We start from the raw sequence: 24,718 nt of genomic DNA, 5'->3' as shown, positions 1-24,718 counted from the left end.
TGCTCTTGTGCAGTGGCCAGCGAAGCTGATACGCTGGCGCCGCTGCGGGTTCGAAACCCAGTTGCGGCAGTATATTTCTGCATAGACTGTTGCTAAGCTAGGTTTGGCCAATGTCCTTCCGCATTCCACAGCTGGCGCGACGGTCCGCCGTACTCACCCGAGCTTACCCGAGTTACTATGAGGTTTCACACAAGATTCTTGATTGGGACCTTCGCATTAAATTTCGCTGGACCAGGCCAAATTCTTCTTCAATTACGATGTTTTCGGAGAGGGTTGTATAGCTTTCCTGTCTAGCCGTATGGTCGCGCTGAGGTGCGTGGTAATGAGCAATTACTCCCTTCGTAAAAGAAACAGTTTTAATGATCTCCGTACGAGGTACACCTTGATGAACACGCACAGTCTTTACTATTCGATGTCGAATGAATGGGGTTAAGAGTTTGTAGAAATTCGTGGGGCAAGAGGGACAGTACTACAACCTAATCAGAAAATTTAAGAACATCATGGTGTTTTTTTGTGTTCACAGTATGAAATGCCAAGGTGTAAGCAAAACAGGCTGAACAAACGCAATGCTACGGTATGCTCTTGCGCGCAGCAACGTTTTATTTTTTACCGGGAATGGTGATGAGAAGATACAAAGCAACGAACCTTTCCACAACAGAAGCAAGAATATGTTTCAGTTAAAAATGCTGTAGAAGCACGAGCCGCAAAAAATACTGTGCAGTCTAGTGGAGCGTTGTTATGGAATTTTTCTAAAGCTAAAGACACTGCGCAAGATCTAAACATTTTTCGCAAGCGGCACCAGTTTTAAAACACCCAGTTTAACAGCTTTTGCGAGTGGCCGTGGCCCCAGCGATCAGAAGTTCACCTACTAGTAGTGCTATGCGACGTGCTGAAGCGACTTAACGTTGTACTTTTCCAGCGTGTACCAGCTTCCTAGAACGAACAAAGTTCAGAATAATGCAATGTATTTTGGGAATTATCCTTTAGTGCAGTAAGTATTAAACAAGATAACAATTGTGAACGAACATTTCTCTTACCGTGGCCTCATGTTTGAAGAGCCCAGCTGTATAACCTTCTGTAATAGCTACCCGCATCCAGATTTTCTTCCATTCGATCTTGTTTGAAATCTTTTTTTTTCAATGCTTTCAATGGAAACCTTAGCGCATTTCTTCTGGTTTTGATATGACAAAACTAATATCAATTATTTGGCAAAATACAAGACTATAAAACACTCATTCTTGTGCGGGACACTGTACAATAATACTGTAATTATGACGCTCGAACAATGCTTCGGTTCTTGAAGCTTTTTGTCTGCTTTAAAAGCATAACTGGGCGGCAAGAATGTACTAAATTCGAACACAAAAGTGTAGCTGCTTGAGTAAGCTTTAAAGTTGCAACGTAAACACTTTCGTTTTGCATTAATTCTGCAGGCTTTCTTCCTCATAAAACTAATTAGCTAAAAGAAATTCAAGCCATGGAAAGACCAAGTTTTGTGGCACTCAGTTTTTCGGCATAAATTCACTGAAACTGCACTGCTCTCGTCATTAATAATTGTAAAAATGACAACACAGTCATTATGTAAACAAAAAATTGCTCCTGCTGACGGCTGCTTCCGTAACACACTCCAAGTGGGACTGGTACAGGACAAGCTTCGCATATTCCAGGAAAATACCTCGACTTCACTGATCTCAAGAACAAGCATCTGTACCTGAAAACAATGTTGGCCGTCGGAGGCTGGGACCTTGGCGGCGAAGTGTTCTCCAACATGACGAGCACACCAGAGAACAGGGCTGCCTTTATCGAGAGTGTCCTTCGGTGGATGCATGAATACGACTTTGATGGCCTGGAGATAATGTGGCAGTACCCAGGATACGAAAAACGGGGAGGCAAGCCTCAGGACAAACGAAACTTCGTGCTTCTGCTCAAGGTGAGTGCAGTGTGCATTACAAGAGAGAAGAGTATAATTTCATGACTTCTCATACATTAGAGGCAGTCATGTGTCTCACTTAGAAAACAATCAATTCTTCTCGGGTTAATATTTCGTCCACATCACCTTCCTTTCCGTTACGCTCATGCGTTAACTTTAAGCTGAAGCGCAATATCCAAAACCACACATCCCAGCATTTGGGTACCTCTGTAGTTCGCAGATTTTTCAAAAATTGGTAGGTCATGTTAAAAGCAGAGCTTCAAGTAATTATTAAGAGAGCGAGACACTGTGAATCGTAAATAAGGATTATATGTTAGTAACACTTGATGAAAATAACATAAAGGTGAGGTTGTGTTGAGCTTTAGGGCACAAACGCAACTAAGACCATCATGCGCCAAATTAAAGGTGAAATAGAGGTAAGCAATCCCGCAGAATTTATTGAAATATACTAAATACAGATATCGAACAGGCCATAAACAATAGCCTCAAGGACGTACCAAGGACAATGTCAGCGCAAATCGTCCAGTAATAGCATCTTTAGCCTACTAGTAAACCACCGCATACAGCGTACCAGCGAGCAAGTTCGCAGATGCTTTATAAGCCCTTAACAACGAACTTGATGAACGAGTTTTTGCGGGTATATGATTTCACCAAATATTGTAAGGCACGCATTAAGTCGGCGAGCTGGACTGAACTGTCCTCTGAACGATTCATGCTTATGCCGTACTTGTTTCCGATAGTGAAGGAACTTTGTAACTGCACCGCTCGTGATGGACAGCTGCTTAGGCACAGAAATTTTAATAAAAGTGACGTTCCAAAGGCGATTCTTTTTTCTCTTTTTGCTACTCGTATCCTATTTCAAAATCAGTTGCAGCCTCCAGCTGGATTGCGAAGAAGCACTGGCAACCATTTGTGTTTCTCACCCTGATCGGCTTATCGTTCTCGTCTTCTCTTTCTGCTAGCATGCTAGCTCTTTCAGGTGCATGAGTGAAGAATTTTATAAATTGAGTACACCCAGCAGACATGGCTTCATCTTTCCAGGAACTGAAAGCTGCCTTCGCTCGACGCCCTCTCTACCTGACAGCTGCTGTGCCGTTAGAGGAGAACTACATAGACGACGGATACGACGTACTGTCTATGCAGCGGTGAGCGGAATAAGATTCGCACTCATGAGAACGTATCTTGGCCTTTATTTAATTTCTTTATTTTTCAAAATGACACCAAATGCGGATGTGAGTGTGAAAAGCACTCGAGATGGAAGTAACGAGCTTTCTTTTTTCTTTGACAAAAAGTTGCGATACAGATGGCTCGCGCCGTGTACCTTCAAACAAATCGATAGGGTGCACGCCACGCAATTTTATATTTCCTTCTTGTAGTGCTTCCCTTACTCATATCATCGGCCTCTTCCATGCTTTCATACAAGCATAGCATAAAGAATTTCAAATAACTGCTAAGTACTCTCGGGGTCAAAAATGGTATACTCCACGAAGCGGGAACCGGAGCAACGGAAAACTGCATCGTAACGCCATCTAAAGAACGAAACATTGAAACGACTCAAGCGACATGCCTGTAAATAATAAAGGGCTCCCATTGGCTCTCTCGATCCCAGATGCCGCCGGTAGATGGCGTTACAATGCAGTTTTCCGTAGTGTTCCTGTATATGCTCCCGCAGGGAGCAGAGTTGCGCGAAGGTCCGCCATTTTGTTCCAAGCTGTGCGAGAAAGCAGCTCCTCGAGCGCACAGGCGCTGGGATCATGACGGGGCTGGCGTTGTAGAGCAGTTCGCTTTTTTTTAAAAAAGCTTAGAAACGGCGCCAGATTACAGGCATCCTTTTTTTCTTTTTACTGTCTCCGTGCTCAGGGATCGATGCTAAGCCCATCATACTTCGTTGAAAAAAACGTCGTAAAAATAATCTGATTTTCCGAAAATATCATACAGCATGACAGAAAGATTGCGGAATGACAGCGATAGCTCGCAGTACAGACATTAATGGCGCAGAAAAGCTTGCAAATGAAAAACCTGCGTGAATTGTGCGATGAAGAGAAATTTGGTAATGCATCTCCCTGCAAAACCACATTGAAATACATTATTCTATAGGGTTGCGACCACCGATGTAGCAGGAAGCTTGTGAAACCACGCTGCATACGATGTGAATGCGGGCAGTATAAAACAATGAATTTTGCAAGCAAGTAAATCTCACCAACCAAAGGCACAGATATCGCAAACTCGCGCGCTTATCTTTCACAAAATATACGTACCATTTGTTGCTCTGACTTCTAGCCCTCCACTGCATTTTTCCTGTGCCATGGTCATCTTTTCAAGCCAAACGCATCACGTGCCGTACTTCTTTAACATCCGAAAGTTAGAGAAGCCTGCCTTAAGTCACTGCAGCTGAATTGTGGTATACGGGTTTCCAAGGATCTCGAAAAGTGATGTGTATCTCTTTCTGGTGCTGTTATTTGCTCGTTTTTCCCTAAGCCCTATTGCGTTTTCTCTTGACCTACTTGAATTATATGTACCTTCTCTGCATTATGAAATATCTTTGTTTTGGACTGGTCCATGCTTTTGCTCAAGTAAAAAACTTATCTGAATATCCAATTTTGCTTTCAAGTATTTCATTCTGTTTTTGTTCCTCTCTCCTCCAGTGTTAACATCCTTGTCAGTGGAACCTTAAGGGTATTCTTAACAAATAAAATAGTTAAATAGCCTAGGCAAAGCTTGTTCACTGCGTAAAAAGCTTTGCCGCTTTCGGTAGGGTTCTTGCAGTTTGGCGCACTGCACCCCGTCATAGTTGGAGGCTGCCGTCACTGCACACTATCAAAATATATACAACTGGAGCGCATGAAAAAGGCGGGAACACACCGCAGCCGACCGCACTGGACGCGTCCGATCACGATGGCAGCCGAGAGGGTACTGGAGCTGGCAAGGAACCGGCGTAGCGCCTGGAAAGTCGGCTCCTCCACTTCAAAATGGAACAAACGTCGTCAGCAGAATCACGTGACGGCCGCTCGGCGAATGGCGTCAAGAGTGGCGCGAGGAAAACAGTCGCGCAACTCAGCTCCCTGCGGGAGCATATACAGGAACACTAGTTTTCCGCTGCTCCGGCTCCCGCTGCGTGGAGTATACACTTTTGTCCCCGATAGTACATTTATGTGCAGTGTATACACTTCAAGACATTGTTAAAAACCACGGATAACTTGGGTCTGCCGTTCAGGCTAACCATATGGTTAACAGGGACACGAGCACTGACGCATGAAGCTGCTGTGTTGCTCTCGCTCATCTTGCTTGTGAACAAAACACTGTGAGAGTTTATACTAAGATGTAAAAACTAAACCTGTGGGAAACTTGAAATGTACCTCCACACGTCGCGGTGGCTGAGTGGTTATGGCGCTCCGCTGCCGGCCCGAAAGACGCGGGTCCGATCGCGGCTGCGGCGGTCGAATTTTGATGGAGGCGTAATTCTAGAGGTCCGTGTACTGTGCGATCTCAGTGCACGTTAAAGAACCCCAGTAGGTCGAAATTTCCGGAGCCCTTAAATACGGCGTCTTTCATAGCCTGAGTCGCTTTGGGACGTTAAACTCCCGTAAACCGTAAACCGTAAACCGAAATGTACCTCCGTCAGCACGCTTAACACGAACGCTCGAGCGCGTGTCTTGCACTGACATTAGCGCCGCTGTGCGTCGGCCGCTGGGTCTGAGACAATATTAGGGCGGAAGCAGGGCACGAGATGCCTCCAAACACCGCAAACACACCGTGCAGCATGGTCTCGGACCCAGCACCCAGCACTCAGGGGCTGTAATATCAGTGCGGGACGCGCAATCGAGCTTCGTGTTAAGCGTGCTGACGGCGATACAGTCAGTACAATGAGTATTCTTTTTCATTTTCTCCCAATATCGTCTTAAGTTGACTCGAGAATTTTCTAGTCTTGACAAAATTGAGGGAATAAAAATGAGATGACAGCATTCCGAAGGCCCTTCATTCTTGCAGCCATGCTGACTGGCTCAACGTGATTGCGTACGACCTTCGAGGGCCGTGGAACAGGTTCACGGACATGCACAGCATTCTCTACAAGAGATCGTCGGACTCTCCCTACTTCCAGAGCCTCACTATTGTGAGTACGAAAATAGAGCTGATTACCACCCTCGAAGGAATGCACACTAAAATGTTACGGACACAGAAACACAGCCATATGATACACCACAAATACTAATTTTCGAGCAATTTGCAACACTCACGATCAAATGAGTGCAGTAACATTGAGTGTATAATCTACACACACAAAAAACACGTCTTTCACGTAGGAATGAGTTCTGCTGGTTCCTATTGGGACAGCCTACACACGATGATGTCACGGCAGCTTGAATTTTTAAACACCTGACCGATCACTAATGTTTGCGTTTGAGACAAGGAATATGTTTGTTTTTTTATTCTGAAACCATATCCGAAAGAGCTTTAGTAGAATACATAAATGCCTTTTGTCGTGGGACACCCCTTAGAACTTAAAACATGACATCTTTTGAAAGATTACAGAAGGTGAAATTACTTTCTCTGCGTCTACGATCTGAGGACTAGCTCTGAGACGTGCATTGAAAAGCAGTGTGCTCATCTCACCTCGTGTAGACGCAAAATAGAGGGCCGGATTTGGCGCCAGCTTATTTGATCACCGCTTGAAAAAGCAGACTCGACTGGTCCGGGGCATTGACTTTATAAAAAAAGGTGGACGAAGGAAGGGGGACTGGGCACTTCTGATTCCATCTAAGGTCTGCTTCGGCACAAGGGTCACGACCTCATTTTCGCTACTAGAATATGATTATCGATCTCAGTGACATTCCGGTTAGGGGCAAGAATCTAGTTCACACCTGAATGTGGGGTCCAAAGGCATAATGCTTGTTGTGTTATTGTTCCTGTACCCGACGCTTAATCTGGCACTTTAATTTTCTCCCACCGGAAGGCTGAAATAATCGTTTATCCCATATACGCAGCTGAGTTTTTTGCCGCGGTGTCTCACTCCAGGGCCCAGTAGCAGATCTCTGCAAAACTGCCCTGAAGCCAACCATTTCTCATGCAAACATGCTGGCACCAATATACAAGCACTACTATAAATTTACTCTGCCCCCAACCTTTCAGGCCGAAGGAATGAAGAGACTCGTCCGCATGGGTGCCCCGAAGGAGAAGCTGATGCTGGGCATTGCCTTCTACGGCCGCTCGTACGTGCTGCGGGACGCCAGGAACAACGGAGTCAAGGCTCGCATTAAATTCGGAGCGAAAGCTGAACCGGGTCCCTTCGTAAGGTCCCACGGAGTGAAAGGCTACTACGAGGTGCGTTCTGTCCGAGTTTTGTTTATCTGCGTAGTCGGCGCGCGAAACAAAAATGAGATGCGGAATACTTGAAGTACCCGCCGCGGTGGCTCAGTGGTTAGGGCGCTCGACTACTGATCCAGAGTTCCCGGGTTCGAACCCGACCGCGGCGGCTGCGTTTTTATGGAGGAAAAACGCTAAGGCGCCCGTGTGCTGTGCGATGTCAGTGCACGTTAAAGATCCCCAGGTGGTCGAAATTATTCCGGAGCCCTCCACTACGGCATCTAATTCTTCCTTTCTTCTTTCACTCCCTCTCTTATCCCTTCCCTTACGGCGCGGTTCAGGTGTCCAACGATATATGAGACAGATACTGCGCCATTTCCTTTCCCCCCCAAAAAAACCAATTATTATTATTATTATTATTATTATTATTATTATTATTATTATTATTATTATTATTATTATTATTATTATTACTACTACTTGAAGTAAAAAAAATATGGATAGTTTCATTATTTTACATCGTTTATAATTTGCAACTTTTTTGATTTCTTAGGCCATCAAAACCATTATCCCCAGAAGCTTTAGCAGTACATAACAGATTTTTTAATCTTGGCATCATTGGTTTTTACATCGGGAAGCTGAGCTTAATGCAGGTTTTGAAGCAGTTTTATGCACTATTATGCACTTTGCTAGAAGGATTTTTGTAGGTTTATGGTTTTGGCGTGCACTCTCTTCGATTCTTTCTGACGATGCGCCGTTGTCTGCGCGTGTTCCTGTTCGCATTTTATGCATTTGACGCAGACTTTGGTCCGAGCCTCTTTTTCACTTTTTCCATGTTTATTTTTGGTTATCGGATATCATTCATACGGTTGCTGGTTGACCGGTTCCGGTTGTTAAAGGTTTTTGCACTCATCACACCTTTCACCTTTTTTTACCTTTGACGCGGCTTTGGTCTTAAATCTTCATTCTGCACTTTTTTTTTCACGTTTCTTGTTGGTCATCTGGCAACAACACTCCTCATGCGATTATATAGTTTTTGATTGCTAAGGGTTTGCGTGGTCATAATCGTTTGATTTTAATACTTGTGTAGAGCTGTTTGTTATATTTTTCTTCACGTCGTTTGGGTTTTTCTTCCGGATGGCCATGATAAAATGTGTTACGTGGTTACTTACCGTGCTTCACGTATTAGATCTATTTCAGTGATCTGTTGTACGGCGTGTGTTGGCTTCGTGACTTTGCGAATGCGTGATTGCAACGTTGTTACGGCATGTTGGCTTACAAAAAGGCAGGTTTTACGCGAAATAAAATTCTGTTGTAAGTTGCCGCTGGCCTTGTCGTGTTTGTTTCTCTTTTGTCCCCGTATTTCGCGCCGTTTTCTTTGTGAATAATGAACCAACTAGCCCCAACTAGAGTTCTTACAATTATAACATGCTGTAGCCAATTTATTACACAAAAGAAAAATAAGTATAAACCAGTGACGTGCATACCTTGACAAAAAATTCCTTCAGTTAGATCGAAATTCTCAACTCTAGGTTATTTCTCCGTGCAGCAGCTTGAAAACTAATTAATTTTTGAAAAGTGAGTCATTTTGGTTTCTGAAGTTCTTCGAATTTTCGTACTCTCTTTTCGCAAAATTTTACTCCTCAAATTGCTTGAAAGAGAGTTAATTTCAAGAATGAAAAATCGCTGGCACAAACACAATGCTAACAGCGCGCATTGATTGCGGACTTATTATTTCTCATGTTCAAGACTGGATGCAAATTGTGCTCAGCACAGTCGATTGCTGGGGAAGCCTGAGTGATGACGATGCGCTGCACCAGTGTTGATGAGAATCGACTGGGCCAGTTGAATTTACGGTGGTATTCTCTCGGCACGTATATTTCTTCGTTTTTATGCCGACAGATATGCGTGGACACCAAGTCGGGCGGCTGGACACGGGTGTTTGACGACGAAGCCAAATGTCCTTACGCTTACCGTGGAGACCAGTGGGTTGGGTACGAGGATGAAGAGAGCGTTGCTCACAAGGTAAGAAAAAAAAACTTACTGGAAGAGCTATACAGATTATTGATCTCCAGTTCAAAGCCATCCCGTGCACATTTTTCCTGAAGATGTTTTTTTTTTGTTCAGTGATCAAATTTCATTATAGGACTCGGTTGAAGTCACTGCAGTCCTGCGGAACCTGTCACATGCTATCTATTATTGCAGATTACCTAACCAAAGGCTGTGTTTGCCATTTACACTTTTACCCATCAGCGAGAACTAGTCCTAATAAAAAAAAATGACTCTGAACAAAGAAGTATGGCACGACATTTCAGCTCTCATACAGGACCTTTGCTCACACTTCAATCTCGTCAGTGGACTTAGGAGCACCGTGAAAACATATAAGGAGCACATTCTGTAACGCTTGTTTCGAAGGTTCATTTTTTAGGTCTCGTACCATTATCCGCTACCGCCTGTCACATCAAGGCTCTCAGCTAATCAGCGGTCTATGTCGCCCTGTTTCGTAATAAAGGAGCTGATGACCAGCGGCAGCAATGAAAAAGAATATGTCTGGAAAGGAACCGTTGCAAAAACCTGCCATTGAAAGGTGCTTGCAGCACCCGACAATGCGGATGCTTCATGTTCAAGAGCCTGTTATTTTAATAAATCGGATGCCAGTTCAATGGGTCAGTTTCTCTTGTTTTCCCACAGATGGATTTCATCCTGCGAGAAGGATATCGTGGAGTTATGGTGTTCAACAATGACCTGGATGACTTCCGAGGAATGTGCGGCCCAGAAAATCCCCTCATGCGCGTCATATTCGACAAGGTTGGGCAGAAGGCACTGCAGGAGCTGCAAAACTCTACTCTCACTCTGGGATGAGGAAATATTTAGAAGCTGAACATTCCAAAAGATGCATTATTGTGCTGACTTAGCTAGTGAGACAAATTTGTGCGGAGTTTTTAATAAAGAGCACCTCGACAATATAAAACCGTCCTTTTTCACTAAGAGGAATAAACTTGATCTATTTGAGTTTACGAGCTCGTCGATAACTTTCTCACCTTTGTCCACGGATCAACAAACGAGGATGTATTTTCTATGCGCAAAACGTTCCCTTTCATGAAAGCCACGACGCTGTCCACGGGCTAAATCTGGCTTGCGTTCAAACTCGCAACGGCGCCACCCGCGCGAGCCAACGCGGAAGATCATGTACCGAGATTTCGTGCCCAGACAGCCCATTAAGGGCACGATAAACATCTTGCAACCGTTTGTGAAGCAAATGCTCGCATCTCAGGAACTTACACGCCCCTGTGCAACCTCGACAGCCACTGCTGTTCGTTGTCACTCAAAACACGAGCAAGAGTTTCCATCGCCTCAGATGCGAGTTTTGTTCCTCGCTTCGGCGCCAATAAAATCCATCGTCTGGCACAGAACCGAGGAATATGCCGGATGTCCGCTTCATGACGTCTCTACCTTTCGGCCGTTGAGTTCGTCGCTCCTGAAATGGGTCTGCCCGTCATTTACTGACATCATTTCCAGTGCGTTCGCACTAACTACCGCCTGGCCATAAACAAAGGCTACGCTTCGTTTTTCGGCCAATGCAACGACGCTAAAGCGAGCACAGCTTCTCGCCCCTCAGAGGCACAGCCCACAATCACCGGTTGCACACACAGGCACGGAAAGCGAGCTCCCATGGGAATTTCCGCATTGCTGACTATTACGTTCCTGCGCGCACACAGATTCGTGTCCTCGGAGCACTGTCTCCCTAAGTAAAGAAAAACTCGGTACGTTTCGCCCTCCTGGGGCGTCCCCGATCATACCTGTGTAGCCTTGAGGGAACGCACACGGCTTCACCCTGCCCAGGAGGGAGAAAGGGCAGCAGCGGGGGAGGAGGGAAGCGGGGAGGTAGTGGGGCACGCTGCGTTTTCTGTGCTAGCCACGTGTGACATCTTCGCTCGGGCCACGGACAACAAGACGTAACGGAAAGGCAGGGAAGGCACCGCACCGTCACGCGGATGCGTCCGGTTTTAACTAGAAAACCCCGCCCCTCGCCGCATGTGCCAAGCTCGCGCAAAGGAAACAGTTCGTGCAGGAGCCACCACTAGCGGCCTTTGTTAGGCCGCGTCTGCCGGTGCACGCGCGAGCGCTCAGGTTCGTCTGGAGGAAATCCTTCGCCGCGGATAGTCCTTTCCGCCCCGTTCTTCGCGCCGCTAGTGCAACAAAATGGACGCGCCAAGTTTTGCAATCTCTCCTCGGCGCCGCTGCCGCGAACGAAGGTCGTCGGACGCTCCGACGCGTCAGAGGCAGTTTGCTCGGTGAGTAGAACGCATCGCTCCCTTCTTGTGCTTGCTCGTCATGTCCACCGCGTCGCGAGATGTTCAACAAAGGGCGCGAGGTTCCTTCGGCGCGTGCGTTTGGCGGGTTGCCTTCGCTTGCTTTGACGGCTACGTTGGTTGAATGTACGCGAGCAAACAAAAAACAAGCACGTACGCCGCTTTTCTCGGGCGGTAATTTCTACCGTCAAACACCTCGTGCTTGTCACGGTGATCGGCACTTGAATGAGCGCTCCGTTGCAACACTGAAGTATTGTTCAACACACTGTAAAAGGGTGAAAAAAACCAAAACGATGTGTAATTTTCTCACCCTTGAGTCATCATTTTCTTTTTTCGTCGTACAAATTACGATTTCCTTGCTAGATCTTGTAATTCATATTTCAGATTGCTACTTCTCAGAACGTGTATTTCATTTGTAAATATTTTTCTTAAACCTATAGATTCTTGTGAAATGCCCATACAGGTTAGAGGCAAATTCCCCGCACATTTTTTCCAAGATTTTTATCATGGTCTTTGAGTGAATTGGCCTGGCATCTTTTTACAAAAGGGTGCCGAAAGTGAACGGCAGGTAAAGAACACACGAGATACGTGACGTGTGTGTCTCGTCAGGCACGTATCCAAGAGGGAACCCGATACCCGAAATCAAGTTCAACACCCCCCCCCCCCCCTCACTTTTCTTTGCACATGGCAGTGCTCAGGCAACTGCCAGCACCCCGCCCCCCTCCGCCCCCCACCCCACCCAGCCCCTCCACACCAGCTACATATTACCTTGGGCACCTCCCGAAAAAGAATTCGTGGCTACTTGCTTGTGTATCGCTCGAAAAAGCATTTCTTATAACCCAAAGAGCTACACGGCATTAATAACAAACTTGCCAAACGCATATTTTCGCGATTCGATCATTGTTAAAAGGAAAATAACTTCCATTTGCACGCGCTGATTTATTCCCTTTTGATCGCTTCTGCGCACTTTGTAGCGCATATTGTTTACTATGCCTTTGAGGAGTGGTCTATCGCCTGCTGTTGCACCCTAACATGATTGCAGCCCGTGTTATGTTTGTACGTTTGATTTTCTATTATGCATGTTCACATCACTTTCGCCGTTGCAAACCAATATGCCCCCCCCCCCCCCCCCCCCCTTACCTTCGTATCACGTTGCCTTCAAGTGCTCTCCTGTGTGTAATTTTATGCCATATTTTGCTTCTGTATGCGCTGTCATTATGTCGCATGTCCGACGTTCTTTCTGTTTACATTAACAGGTGTTACATGTACATGACCTCCCCTCGACCAAAATTCTCAAAAGGTGCTTTAGGTAAAATAAGCCAACATAATTTGCTTTTTTGTAGCTATCCGTACAATTTAGAAAAGATCCAGCAGATAATACCTTGTCTAACAACGTTATGCGGTTCCTGACTTCACTGTGTTGCTTTTCATTTTCAGGAACTACACAATGCTCCACGCTTTCTTGAGCGGCTTCCTCCTGGTTCACATAGTTCCTCTCGTCAGCGCAGGTAATAGATCCACGTCATGAAAGCTATTAAATGCATGATATCTGACGCCGAAAACTAAAAACTGCACTTTTCTCAACTCCTGGTAGTTAACCTCAGCGGCGAGGCTGCATGCTAACTGCTTACACGCAATATTCATATTTTGCTCGCGAAAGCAGTTTCTAATATTTAGGCTTGACTGAAGTGCTCACCGCTACCAGAGCGAAGTCGTTGGAATAATATATAAATGCGTATTTAAGTTTGTAACACAAGCACAAGGAAAAACTCCCAACCAGATCAATTTCAGATGTGTATAGCTGAATTAAATGTGTAAGTTAATAAATGTAACAAAGCAATAATGTACAAATGAAAGCGGAACTTCCCCGACCGTGGGAGAGCTAGTGACCATTTCCTTTGGATCTGGATGGGGCCTTATTTTTGCAAATATTTTATATTCACTTAATCATGGAGACACTTTAGCGAAGTCCACCTGCATTAAACTAGGCATTTTGATGTAAAAGAATGGTTTTTTCGGTGCACTAATACCACTGAGTGCGCAGCTTGAAATCAGAAATCGTGTTAACTACTAAGCTGGCTAACTAACATATAATAGGCTCTTGGCGACCACCACGCAGTTTGTTTGACGAACCAGAAAGGCCAGAATTCAAAATGCCGCAGCAGAAAGCAGAGCCACGTTTTCGAAACCTGGTGTGAATGTTACTAACGAATACTGCAAAGGATAGTTGGAGCATGCGCGCGGTCATTCACTCTTCGTAGTGCGGAGAATTCAGGAGACAGGGCGTTGCCCCCTTCACCGGGGTGTACCTGGCAGCAAAGACGGCCCCTCGAGCACCCCACCGGTTACCTGGAAGTCCATTCGCAGCGCGTCTTCGCGCTGCTGTGTCCCAGGCGCCACCGTGTCGCCGACGAACGCGAACAAAGAGTGTGTGTGTGTGGGGGGGGGGGGGGGGGGGGGGAGGGGCACTTCGAGGGCCGATGCGCTAGCTCAGAGCCAGTCCCGGTTGAAGCGACCCGAACATGGGCGACCCGAGTGGTCCTAGTGTTTGTTTAGAGTGCTCACTGCCGTTGAGTTATGAATATTTGTATCATACTGTATTTCGCCTTTATGAAAATGCACGCATGCAAGCAAAGCTTTTTGTCGTCATTGGTGTGAACTTCCACCTGCAGAGGCACAACAGAAACCTGAAATTCACTGATACCTATAAATTTGTGCTTACAACTGCGTGTCTAATTGTAATAGTTTGAATGTTACCTATCCAATTCTGTTAAGCACCTAGCCCTTAAAACATGGTTTATCTGTTTTCTGAGGTCCGCATAAAACCAGCTTCCTGTCTTGAAATGGTTACGTTAGAATTTTGCTAACGGGCATCGCTTAGACAAACTGTCTATTCATTTGTTTCACTGTAGTTCCTTTTATCTATTGTTTGTTATACATTAAACGCCGCTCTAAATGCACACCATGCGACGGAGCAAGTGGTTCTGAACTTGTGACTTAGAATTAAAAACAGGCATCGATGCGGTTGGATGTAGGAAAACCCGCAGATACTAGCTGAAACAATGATAGCATGAGCTGATACTAACTGAGCATTCCACAAATAATCAGCGTAAATTCGAAGCCGTTCTCGCTAAATGCATGTTGTCTCATAACAATCCCAACAACGGTCGTCCTGCCCGTGTCGTCGCAGAGGATGACTTCATCAAAAATGGCGGCAGTCCGGTGGTGTGCTACTACCACGGCTGGGCGGCCGACCGTTACAGCCCAATGAACTACCGCATCCGGGACATTCCGGGAGACCTGTGCACGCACGTGAACCTCAACTACGCCGGCATCGACAAGGACACGCTTGGAGTCAAGGACCTCATACCGGCATATCAAAACAACTCACGTGAGCAGAAGCACTCTCGATAACGGCTCATGCGATTCCCAGCAGCCTTGAGGGTGTTGGTTTTCTCGACGGCGGAGCTTACCTTTCTTTTCGCGTTTTTTTTTTGTTTTTTTTTTGTAAACCACACCATTTGGAGGTTACACATACCTCCGTTATCACATAAAAAAGACGCATTCAGAGAACGCAGCAGGCTTCAAAGCAAACATTTGGCGTCAGCATGCCCTTGTTGTGAACTGATCTTAAGAAACTAGACTGGAAAATTGCAGCATAAATACAAGGCCGGCTTTTCATACCCAACAGTTCAGGACACAAACGTTCTTGAGCGGGAAACCGTTTATGAAAACAATTTTTCATATAATGTAGGATTTCACTAACAATCAATATATCCGCGGATTGATTACGCGACAACAGTCTTGCATTTTTTTTTTCAATTAACATTTTTGCTATCGTCAAAAGCATTCCCTATTGGTCTTATATGTAGTCTTAACTGAGCGATGCGATCGCTGGAAACAGTTTAAAAGAAACATTTTGCTACATATCAGAAGAATGGACCATTACGTTCAGTATTTTCGTACAAGTGTCTTGCAATTTTCAATTTTTCAATCTTTTTTTCTGAGAATGTTGGAAATGCTGCTTGCAGTTGCGATGTATGCTTCACATAAAACAGCGGAAGTACATAGAAGAGCAACACGAAGATAACCCGAGTTGCTCAACATCGGTAACTGCGTTTTTGTGTAAATAATATTATACGCTGTCTAATCAACAATTCCAACACCTCTAACTACAAAATCTCTTTCGTTAGGTTGCACCGCTGTATATTGCAAACATCCTTGACCACTTCAGCTTTTGCAAGGTCTGGCAGGAAGTGACACATCTGCGCCTGTCAGTGCACACTGTGAGCACATGCGGCTTCCGCCTTTTGCTCGCATTATGGCTCATGCAGCTACTCGCAAATATGCAGATTACAAGGACTTCACGGGAATCAAGAAGAAGTTCCTCTTCGTGAAGACGCTCATCTCCCTCGGCGGTTGGGATCACGGCGGCGAGGCGTTTTCGTACGTGGCGGCCGACCGCCGAAGACGATGCAACTTCACCCGAAACCTGTTGAAGTTTCTCCAAGACAACGAGTTTGACGGAGTCGACATTGACTGGAGGTTCCCGGCAAGCGCCGACAAAAATGGGGTTCCAGAGGACAAGCAAAACTATGTCCTGTTCCTCAAGGTGGGTTCCACCGCATTCCGCAACATGCTTTGTGAGCAGTTCTACTGGCGTGGCATCTCCATTTCGTGTAGACCGCCGCTCGGTGGCTCGTGTTTTGGATCGCAAGGAGTGTAACGGCCTGATGAAACAGCTTCAAGGTTCATCCTGTGCACAATAATCGAGTTAATTCATTTCGTAACTTGAATTTCGTTTCTTTCGTACGATGACGTCAATACGTGACTTTTTTCAGAGTCTCTGCAAGCTGCGGAGGAAGGGTCTTATTGTTACTGCTACAGTTCCAATCACTCCATTTTATCTTGACAATGGATACAACGTAAAAGATATGTCAAAGTAAGTCTCACGACGAGAGCGGTTTAAAAGGATTTCAATTCAATCACTGACTACCATGTTCCCATTCACCGTTGCCCAGGTATGTTGATTGGCTCAACGTGATCGGCTTCGACCTGAGAGGACGCTGGTCTGGCATCGCAGACGTGCACAGCCCATTGTATGCCAGATCCTTCGAGACGGGCGATACGCGGAAGCTGAACGTGGTACGTTTTGAATTTCAGCTTTGCCACCATTGAGGCGTCTTTTGATTTCGCAGTGTCAACTTTCAGCACAGACAATGAACAAATTGGAATGCGATGTGAAATGCATTATTTCGCGTCGTCGTGTTGCTTTGTACCCATAGATAGATAAAGAGGAGGAGGGAAAGGCAGAGATGTTAACCAGAATCTTCACCTGACTGCGTCCGCTAACTTATACCCTGCGTTTAATGTCATCGCTCCTCTTTTCACCATTATTCCATATTTCCTGCATGGCGACCGCAGCCCGCAGTTTCAGAGCATCTGGAACAGGAACATCGACTGAACACCAAATATTCATAACTATCACCAAGTTCTGGTCTTCTCAAGTGCTGAACACACCAGAATTACATGTTTTATGTAACTGGTTGCCTGTCATGGTAATGTGATGCTTAATGCAAGAGTAAATCGGTATTTCACTGTGAAGCATTGTAAAAATGGCGCATAACGAATAGTATAGGATCGTATGCCTATCGGAGAAGCAGCACATCAACAATTAACATTTGTAATCATTTAGCCCACCCACACCTTTGCACTACCGGACTGCGTGTCGATGTGGACACTCTCCTTACATAGCCTGTGACCTGAGCTACAATCGATGCTTTACCAGTTGATTAATATACAGTAGACGTTACCTTTCACGTGATCTATGTCAGGTGTTCATTGTTGGTGAATGTAACAAAGCGAAATAATGTGTTTTCCGTTCATGGGAGGGAACAATAGTTCCCCTCCTCCAATATTCCTGACGTCTTCCTCTCTGACTTGATAAAAACTCTTACCATGGCGTATAATGATCTTGACGATGGTTCTGAAAATTGAATGTGCGCAGTTGTGTTCAGTAAGAACTTTTTTCGAAAACGTAGCGTCTTCTTGACTATGACGTTACTGCGTAACAATAAAGAAATAAGAAGGCCGAAAATACGCAGGCCGACATAAAACGCGACTTTAGCAAGATGCTAGCCTGACTGTCATTCAGAAGTGTCTCGTGGTTTTTCTGGTTTCACCTCGTAGGCTGAAGGACTCAAGCGTCTCGTCGAGCTGGGGGCTCCCAAGAAGAAGCTCGTTTTGGGTATCCCGTTTTTCGGGCGCAGCTTCGTGCTAGCGGACAAGGACAATCACAAAGTAGGGGCCCCCATTAAGGACGTGCCAGCGGCGCCCGGACCTTTCATCGGCAGCACAGAGATCTTGGCCTATTACGAGGTAACAGCATCATCTTCTGCTACCATCAGCAGCGCTCCGACTCTTCTTTACGTTGTGAACTTTAGCTTGAGCCGAAGAAGAAACCAAAAAGCAGTACCGACGCCATTTCTACATTTTAGAGCGATAGCTCTACTCGATGTAAAACTGTAGTCTCAGTTCATGTGTTTGTATGACCTTCAAATGCCCTTCGGACTTTGCAATCTGATAGCAAGATACCGAAGCATACTTTGACTTGGCCAATGAGATGGTGCCTACAAATTAGACTTGGGTCGTTCCCAAAATGTTGCCTATACACCTCCCCCCCCCCCCGCCCCCAAATTTGGCCTATCCCATCCACGAAATTTGACCTTCATCTATTTCGACCGAAATCGATGTCCAGGCTAATTTGAATGTGCTCGATACGATGGTAGTCTCCAAATTTGACTCGGACCATTCCCAAATTTGGCCCGCTCCGCTCCTGAAATATGACACCGATCGAAATTTGGCCCGGGCAGCTCTAAATATTTGGCACGACTCCGAAATTTTACATTCTTGGATTTGGACCAAAATCGATGTCCAGACTAATTCGATTATGGGCATCACGATGGTAATCTCCAAATTTGACCCGGGTCACTCTAGAAATTTGGAAATAACCCGGGAGAACACTGCGAGCACTGAGATTACTGCTGATTTCTCATTTATGAGATTTTTTGCTATGAGACGGTGGCAGCTGTGCGATGGGCTTGTTGAATGCACTACGAACGTTGAACGTGGGCACAGCTAAAGGCAGCATACGGAATTGAAACCGTAATTAACTAAATAAATTATAAGCGCCACGAGCAGTAAACCTTGCGACAAATCAACAAAATTGCATGCGGCACAAAAGGCTTACTGCTTCGTTGCATTTTTCAGCTTAATTGCTTTCATATGGGGATATCGGTAGATGTCAGCACTTCATATGACACTGAAATCTGCATCAGAGACGCTACTAGCATTCTCCATATTTCGGGCTATGTGTACAGTGCGCTGATCTCGATAATGCTTGTAATGGGACAGTTTAAAATGCACGAAGGAGGTTTGTGACTCTACTTCATGTTTACTTTTTGTGTAAAGTACTTTTCTTGAAAGTATATCACCCTGGTATGGTTGTCGTATTTATATGCTTTGAAAAGTTCAGTTGTTTGTGATGCTTGCCATTGAAAAGAGTAGGCCTACTAAAGGGGGTTGTAGGTTTATCGTTAGATATTGTGTTTAGCCCTTTACGCAAATACTGAGATCATCGATCTAGAATTTTCACTCGCGATTGGCGCGAAAGAAGCCAAAACGAGTGGAGCCGGACAGCAGTTTTGTAAGGAACCGAAAGTACTGTGTTTGCCTCTGTATGTGCTTCAATTGGGGCCGGTGGTTTGACAACAATGCACTACCCCGTCTTGCATGTTGTCCACTTATCTATGCAGCAGTTGGCGTAAGCACTCTCCGTAAATCCCTGTTTGCGTGTTTTTACTCATGTGCTTTACTTGCTAGCATGTGTCCTTCAGGGGTTTGCATCCGCAGTAGAATTGTGCTCAAAGTGGTGCGCTGCTGTTTAAAACTATCATGGTATTTTATCTTTCGCAGATATGCACAAATATTGAAGACGGTACTGCGACACGCGAATTCGACGACGAGTCCAAGTGCCCGTACATGTACTACGAAGACCAGTGGGTTGGCTTTGAAGACGAAGAAAGTGTTGGCATCCAGGTAAGGCATGGACCTCATGTTTATAAGCAGCGTTACCTATTTTGTTCCCATTTAGGGCTGCTAGCTTGACAAAGCAAAAAGTAAGAAGCAATCTATTAATCAAATCAGACGCATAATTTATTGAGCAACGGTGAAGTTAATGCGAGTTAGACAAGTAAGAGCACAGCAGATGTAATTAGGAAGGCTGACACACTAAAAACTTTTTTCATAAATAATTTTCAGGAAAATGCGTACTGGCCAACCTCGAATGGACTTGGCTAGAAAGGGAAATTTCATACATTAACTTTCCTTTAACGATCAGCATTTTTCACCCTATATTTCAGCACTCTAAGATGAGGCCTTCATTTTCGATAATTTAATTCGGGTCTTATGTCAGAGCAAATGATAAGTGCCTATCATTATGATTATCTGCTGCTTACGTAAACGAACTCGCTCTATACACATTCACCCTAGGATTTGTACGCACTAAAAAAAATCCAAAGTACACTACTTAATTGAGTAAAAAGAAAACGACCATGGGGTCCTTCTCTAGCGAAAAAATCGAAACTATCAATTGCAATCCGTGCCTGCAAACGCAAAAAAAAGGTTCACGTATTGCCACTTCTACAGACAACAAATATGCAGACCTTATCCAACTTCATGTTAAACGGACACTGAGGGCAACTCCATTAAATATTGATTCTTGGTGAAAATTTATTGTGCGGCTCTTTCACGATATGGTGATGTTTATCCTGCAGCGAAAGACACTTTATCGCTGAGAAAAATGTATTTCAAAATTCTGCTGCCATTAGATTCAAACTCCAGACGTCTACACCGTAAAGAACCCCGTGATCCCCGTTTAAGTGAATGGCAGCGTAGGTTAGCCTCAGTGATCAGCGATAAACTTTCGCGACGCACGGTTTACTTCCGAAACAGACAAGTAATGGCGACATCTCTATTTCATTTTTTGCCCTTTTCTAGGTTATAAAATCTTCCTTTTTGGTTAAAGTAGTGCTTTGACCTTAGACTGCAGTAATGTGTTGACGCAGGCCAACTTCAGTTGGTCCACAGCGACTTCAGATTAATGCTATAAATGCCCGACTCACACACTTGTTTTATGTTGTGTAGTATTTATGATATAGAATGCCTAAAATAATTCATTTATTTTTATTTTTACGTGCTGCAGCTTCATTCGGAGCTATAACAGGAGTTGCAGGTATACACGGAAAATGCAAGGCAAATAAATATACGGGCCGCCGCGGTGGCTGAATGGTTATGGCGCTCGGCTGCCGGCCCGAAAGACGCGGGTTCGATCCCGGCCGCGGCTGTCAAATTTTGATGGAGGCGAAATTCTAGAGGCCCGTGTACTGTGCGTTGTCAGGGCACGTTAAAAAACCCCAGGTGGTCGAAATTTCTGGAGCCCTTCACTACGGCGTCTCTCATAGCCTGAGTCGCTTTGGGACGTTAAACCCCATAAACCAAACCAAACCAAGCAAATAAATATACAGTACAATCAAACAAGCAAGAAAACAATAATTCCCCATCAAGATCTCTCAAGAGGCGATCAATAATCTCAGTTTAAGTTTAGTTGCGAGTCGGCACGCCTCCTGTTGTTTCTTTCGTCAGTTTTCGTCATTCGTGGCGTTTTTTTTCTTAAAGATGCTGCCAAGCTTGCCATCCAGCCTAGTAATCTGTACTGTCGCCTTTAATTAAACACGCTTTGTGCTCTCTGCTAGGTGGACTTCGTTATCAAAGAAGGCTACGCCGGGATCATGGTATTCAACAATGACATGGACGACTTCAACGGCGTCTGCGGCACCAATCACCCCCTGCTCAAAGTGATCTACCAAAAACTTTCCGAGGCAGCACCGGAGCGAAGAAGGCGGTGATGGGGACACCAGACACGGCAAAGAAGGCACGGTCTGGTGTGCGGAGTGCTCACAGCCCTGGCCGTCGTTTTAAACCGCCAGTGAGCTGACTTTCTAGCGGTGACCAGTGGCTACAGTCACAATCGCGTAGGGTACAAACTAGCTCAGGTCGTTTTTCTGATGCGCACACGTGCGAACGACAGGAGAAGTGTCCATGCTCACTCGTTGCATGTACTTCGATAGTTTTCTCCTGAAAATAAAGAATTTCCCTTCCCCTGTTTGTCTCTTCCCGCCCTTAGCTGCAGCATGCATGTTTCAGGTTAGATTTTCGATGAAACAAAACTGGCAAAGCTATGATTATATTTTTATCATCAAATAGTTTGAACATCATAACACTGCCTACTTCTTATTTTGCCACGTATAAATGTTTTATACTTTTGTTCCCGAAAAGAAGACGTTATGCTTTTGTAAACTACGTGTTCCAGATACACTGCCACAAGATGTGCTAAAATTTATTCATCGAAGCAAAGCATGAGGGTACTTTCAAAACTTTGCGCCCCATTCTCATCACATCTCTGTGTGTGTAACGGGTGAAATTTGCCTTATACCGAGTTATAATCGTTCATACGTTATTTCTATCTATCAACGCGTGGAGGAAGCTTCCAAGACAAGCATCGGGTTACAGGTTGAAACTTATTCGCTCATAACATCATCCGAATCAAAACTGCCATCTGATCCTTGTATGCTACATGGTTACACATCCCACACAATGCCCATCTTAAGGTATGCGGTTCAGCCCCGAGGCGGCGATGCCCGCCCTCCGGCAATGACACGAGGGGGGGGGGGGGGGGGGGGGGGGTACTGAACTGCGCTAATTCCCTTAGACTCCGGCGACGACTCAGCATTTGCCGTCACCCTGTGCAGATGTTGGGAGGCGGCAAGTGCACAGTGGCGAGTCGTCGCCGGAGTCTACAGGAATTAGCGCTGGTTGTCGCGCAGTTCATTAACCCCCCGTGAGCCGGGTGGGACCTTGCGGTAGGCATCGAGCATAACATATTGCTTCCGGCCTCCAACGTCTGGAAAACTTTCGATATATGCCACAAAATCTCCTTCATACTTTGTGAAGCTTTCGGGCTTTCCTCGACATGCCTCACTCTGCAGCATCCAGCTTTAGTGCGACTCCTATTCGTTGTCCCCACATCGCGGAGCTTACCATTTCCGGCGGTGCTTTCCATACACCGTCCGTGACAGCCCGAAAATCACCTGAGCTACGGACGCCCGCAGCCCCTCCCACTGCGCCAGCTACATATCTGTGGGACATCTTCCCATAAGACTCGCCAGTTACTGACAACATGTGAAGCGCGTTGACGGTCCCTTAGGTCGGATATCGCCCGTAAAACATTGGCTGTCACGTTTCGCCTGCATACGAAGACTTGCCATCACGAAAGTTGTCTAATCGCTTCCCACCAAATTACTCCTGCTAGGTGTATGGCGCATTGTACAGACATTAAGTAGTGTACAGACACGTATGGTTAGCAGCGACAACACAGTCCAGTACACAAGCAAGCTGGGCCAACCACACGCGCCTTAGACCGTGCTGGGTCATATACCTGTACTTTCACTTCTCCAGCTTTGCCTGCCTTCATGGTTCCTCTCACGGCGTGATTGTGAGTGCGGCACTTGCCTCCAGTTTCTTTTCTTCACAACTTAACCAAATGCAACTGCTTGCAACCTCCCTTTCAAGCTCTATGCGTCACGACAGTCACACTGGCGAAGCCGGCAGAGGTTCAAACAGTTCGGCGTTTACTCGCAGCGAAGAGGACGCGGCGAAAAGGTAAGGCACCTAGTGGCATGCCCAAGCTGTCAGGGTGCAGTAACGAGGCAGCGATGCGTTTGACTTGCCTCCTCAAACCCTTTCACGCGTGAATATAAATAGAAAATACGCCAAATTTCTTGCCGAACGAAAGTATTTGATTCTTTCCCTGCACTAATAAGTGAAACTGCCTCAGTTCGTAGTGTCAACCAATGAAAAGTAATTAGTGAGTGCGCGAAGCAGCATCTCTCTAATGCCCGTATTGAGGGTTTGCCGCAGAATGTTTCGTTACACTGCGCCATTTTCTAATTGTGATTTCTTTTATGTTGTTGGAGAAAGCTAACTTGTTATCATATTATTTGGCTATGCCAAGGCATTTCAGCCTACAACGACACTCCAACAGTGGAAGGTTATGCCGCTCTGCTCGTACCCCAACGTCCAGATAAGGGTAGTGAACAAGACCTGGACTGCAGCAAAGGCTTGCGGTGTGCTCTGCACTCGAAACACACATACGCCTATATGGCAGTAAAAAGTGAGTGAGCTGTCGTCTAGTGCACTCTCTTTTATAAAAGTATGTGCGCTACAGGACAGCTCACAGCCTTTTTACTCTTTTCTGTTCAGACTGTAGGACACAACCACGACGAAGCTTACCAATAAAAGTTACTCCTCTCTCTCTCTCTCTCTCTCTCTCTCTCTCTCTCTCTCTCTCTCTCTCTCTCTCTCTCTCTCTCTCTCTCTCTTTTGACACTGCTCTTCTTGACACTTCTTTTTTGATATGCTGGAGTTTCGTGTTAAGTTCTTGACATCTTAATGTGCGTACATGCTACTTTGTTCCCTTAATCTTTTTTGCGGTTCTCCCTGTCTGTGCCGCACCTCTGCTATGAAGCCCTCGGGCTATATCTGTAGGACAACAATAAAGAAATAAATGTACATTGCTGGATGCGCAACACTTTTCTAGGGCACGGTTCATATTATTTGCAGTATTACAACACAGCGGAGACTAAACTCGCTACGACCCATTGAGAAAGCCCTCGACGGCTCTCAATTTGTCACGCCTGGGGCAGAGCTTCACAGCCAGTTTGATTCACATGGTCCGCAGGGGAACGTCACAGGGCTTCGTAAAGTACTGAAGAAATTATCATTAATGTGATTATTTGGAGGAGATAACTAAATGCAATAGTCAGTAATAATCCTATTGCAAAGGGGTCAAAAGGAAGAGTCGAAAAAGATGTTGCGCCAAGCATGTTATCAATATAAACGTATTTTCCCAAATGGAAGACCAAATCCCAATTCCGTCTATTAAATTTGCTATATGCCTTTGTCAGATCAGTTTTGGGCACCTGATACCTGGCGCCGCCAATTAAAAGTTGGATTTGTATTACACGATCCATACCTACGTGCATTGCCCAGGGCACAGGCC

General features: G+C 45.5%; 1 protein-coding gene across 1 annotated transcript in view; it reads left to right on the top strand.

The window, feature by feature from the left end:
- Nucleotides 1-21,641, top strand: part of LOC144124282 (putative chitinase 10) — a 28,883-nt gene extending 7,242 nt beyond the window's left edge. Inside the window, exons 3-17 of the mRNA XM_077656920.1 lie at nucleotides 1,665-1,927; nucleotides 2,969-3,072; nucleotides 5,915-6,038; nucleotides 7,055-7,246; nucleotides 9,131-9,253; nucleotides 9,920-10,087; nucleotides 11,423-11,523; nucleotides 12,979-13,049; nucleotides 14,732-14,932; nucleotides 15,894-16,153; nucleotides 16,383-16,483; nucleotides 16,563-16,686; nucleotides 17,731-17,919; nucleotides 19,516-19,638; nucleotides 21,354-21,641. Of these exons, the coding sequence (XP_077513046.1) occupies nucleotides 1,665-1,927; nucleotides 2,969-3,072; nucleotides 5,915-6,038; nucleotides 7,055-7,246; nucleotides 9,131-9,253; nucleotides 9,920-10,087; nucleotides 11,423-11,523; nucleotides 12,979-13,049; nucleotides 14,732-14,932; nucleotides 15,894-16,153; nucleotides 16,383-16,483; nucleotides 16,563-16,686; nucleotides 17,731-17,919; nucleotides 19,516-19,638; nucleotides 21,354-21,506 (2,297 nt within the window). The 3' untranslated portion in view covers nucleotides 21,507-21,641. The remainder of the gene's footprint in view (nucleotides 1-1,664; nucleotides 1,928-2,968; nucleotides 3,073-5,914; nucleotides 6,039-7,054; nucleotides 7,247-9,130; nucleotides 9,254-9,919; nucleotides 10,088-11,422; nucleotides 11,524-12,978; nucleotides 13,050-14,731; nucleotides 14,933-15,893; nucleotides 16,154-16,382; nucleotides 16,484-16,562; nucleotides 16,687-17,730; nucleotides 17,920-19,515; nucleotides 19,639-21,353) is intronic.
- Nucleotides 21,642-24,718: the final 3,077 nt, after the last annotated feature.

Source organism: Amblyomma americanum, chromosome 3, assembly GCF_052857255.1.
Source record: "Amblyomma americanum isolate KBUSLIRL-KWMA chromosome 3, ASM5285725v1, whole genome shotgun sequence".
Classification (NCBI taxonomy): Eukaryota; Metazoa; Arthropoda; class Arachnida; order Ixodida; family Ixodidae; genus Amblyomma; species Amblyomma americanum.
The sequence above is the reverse complement of the archived record's forward strand: the minus strand, read 5'-3'. Positions and strand labels throughout refer to the sequence as shown.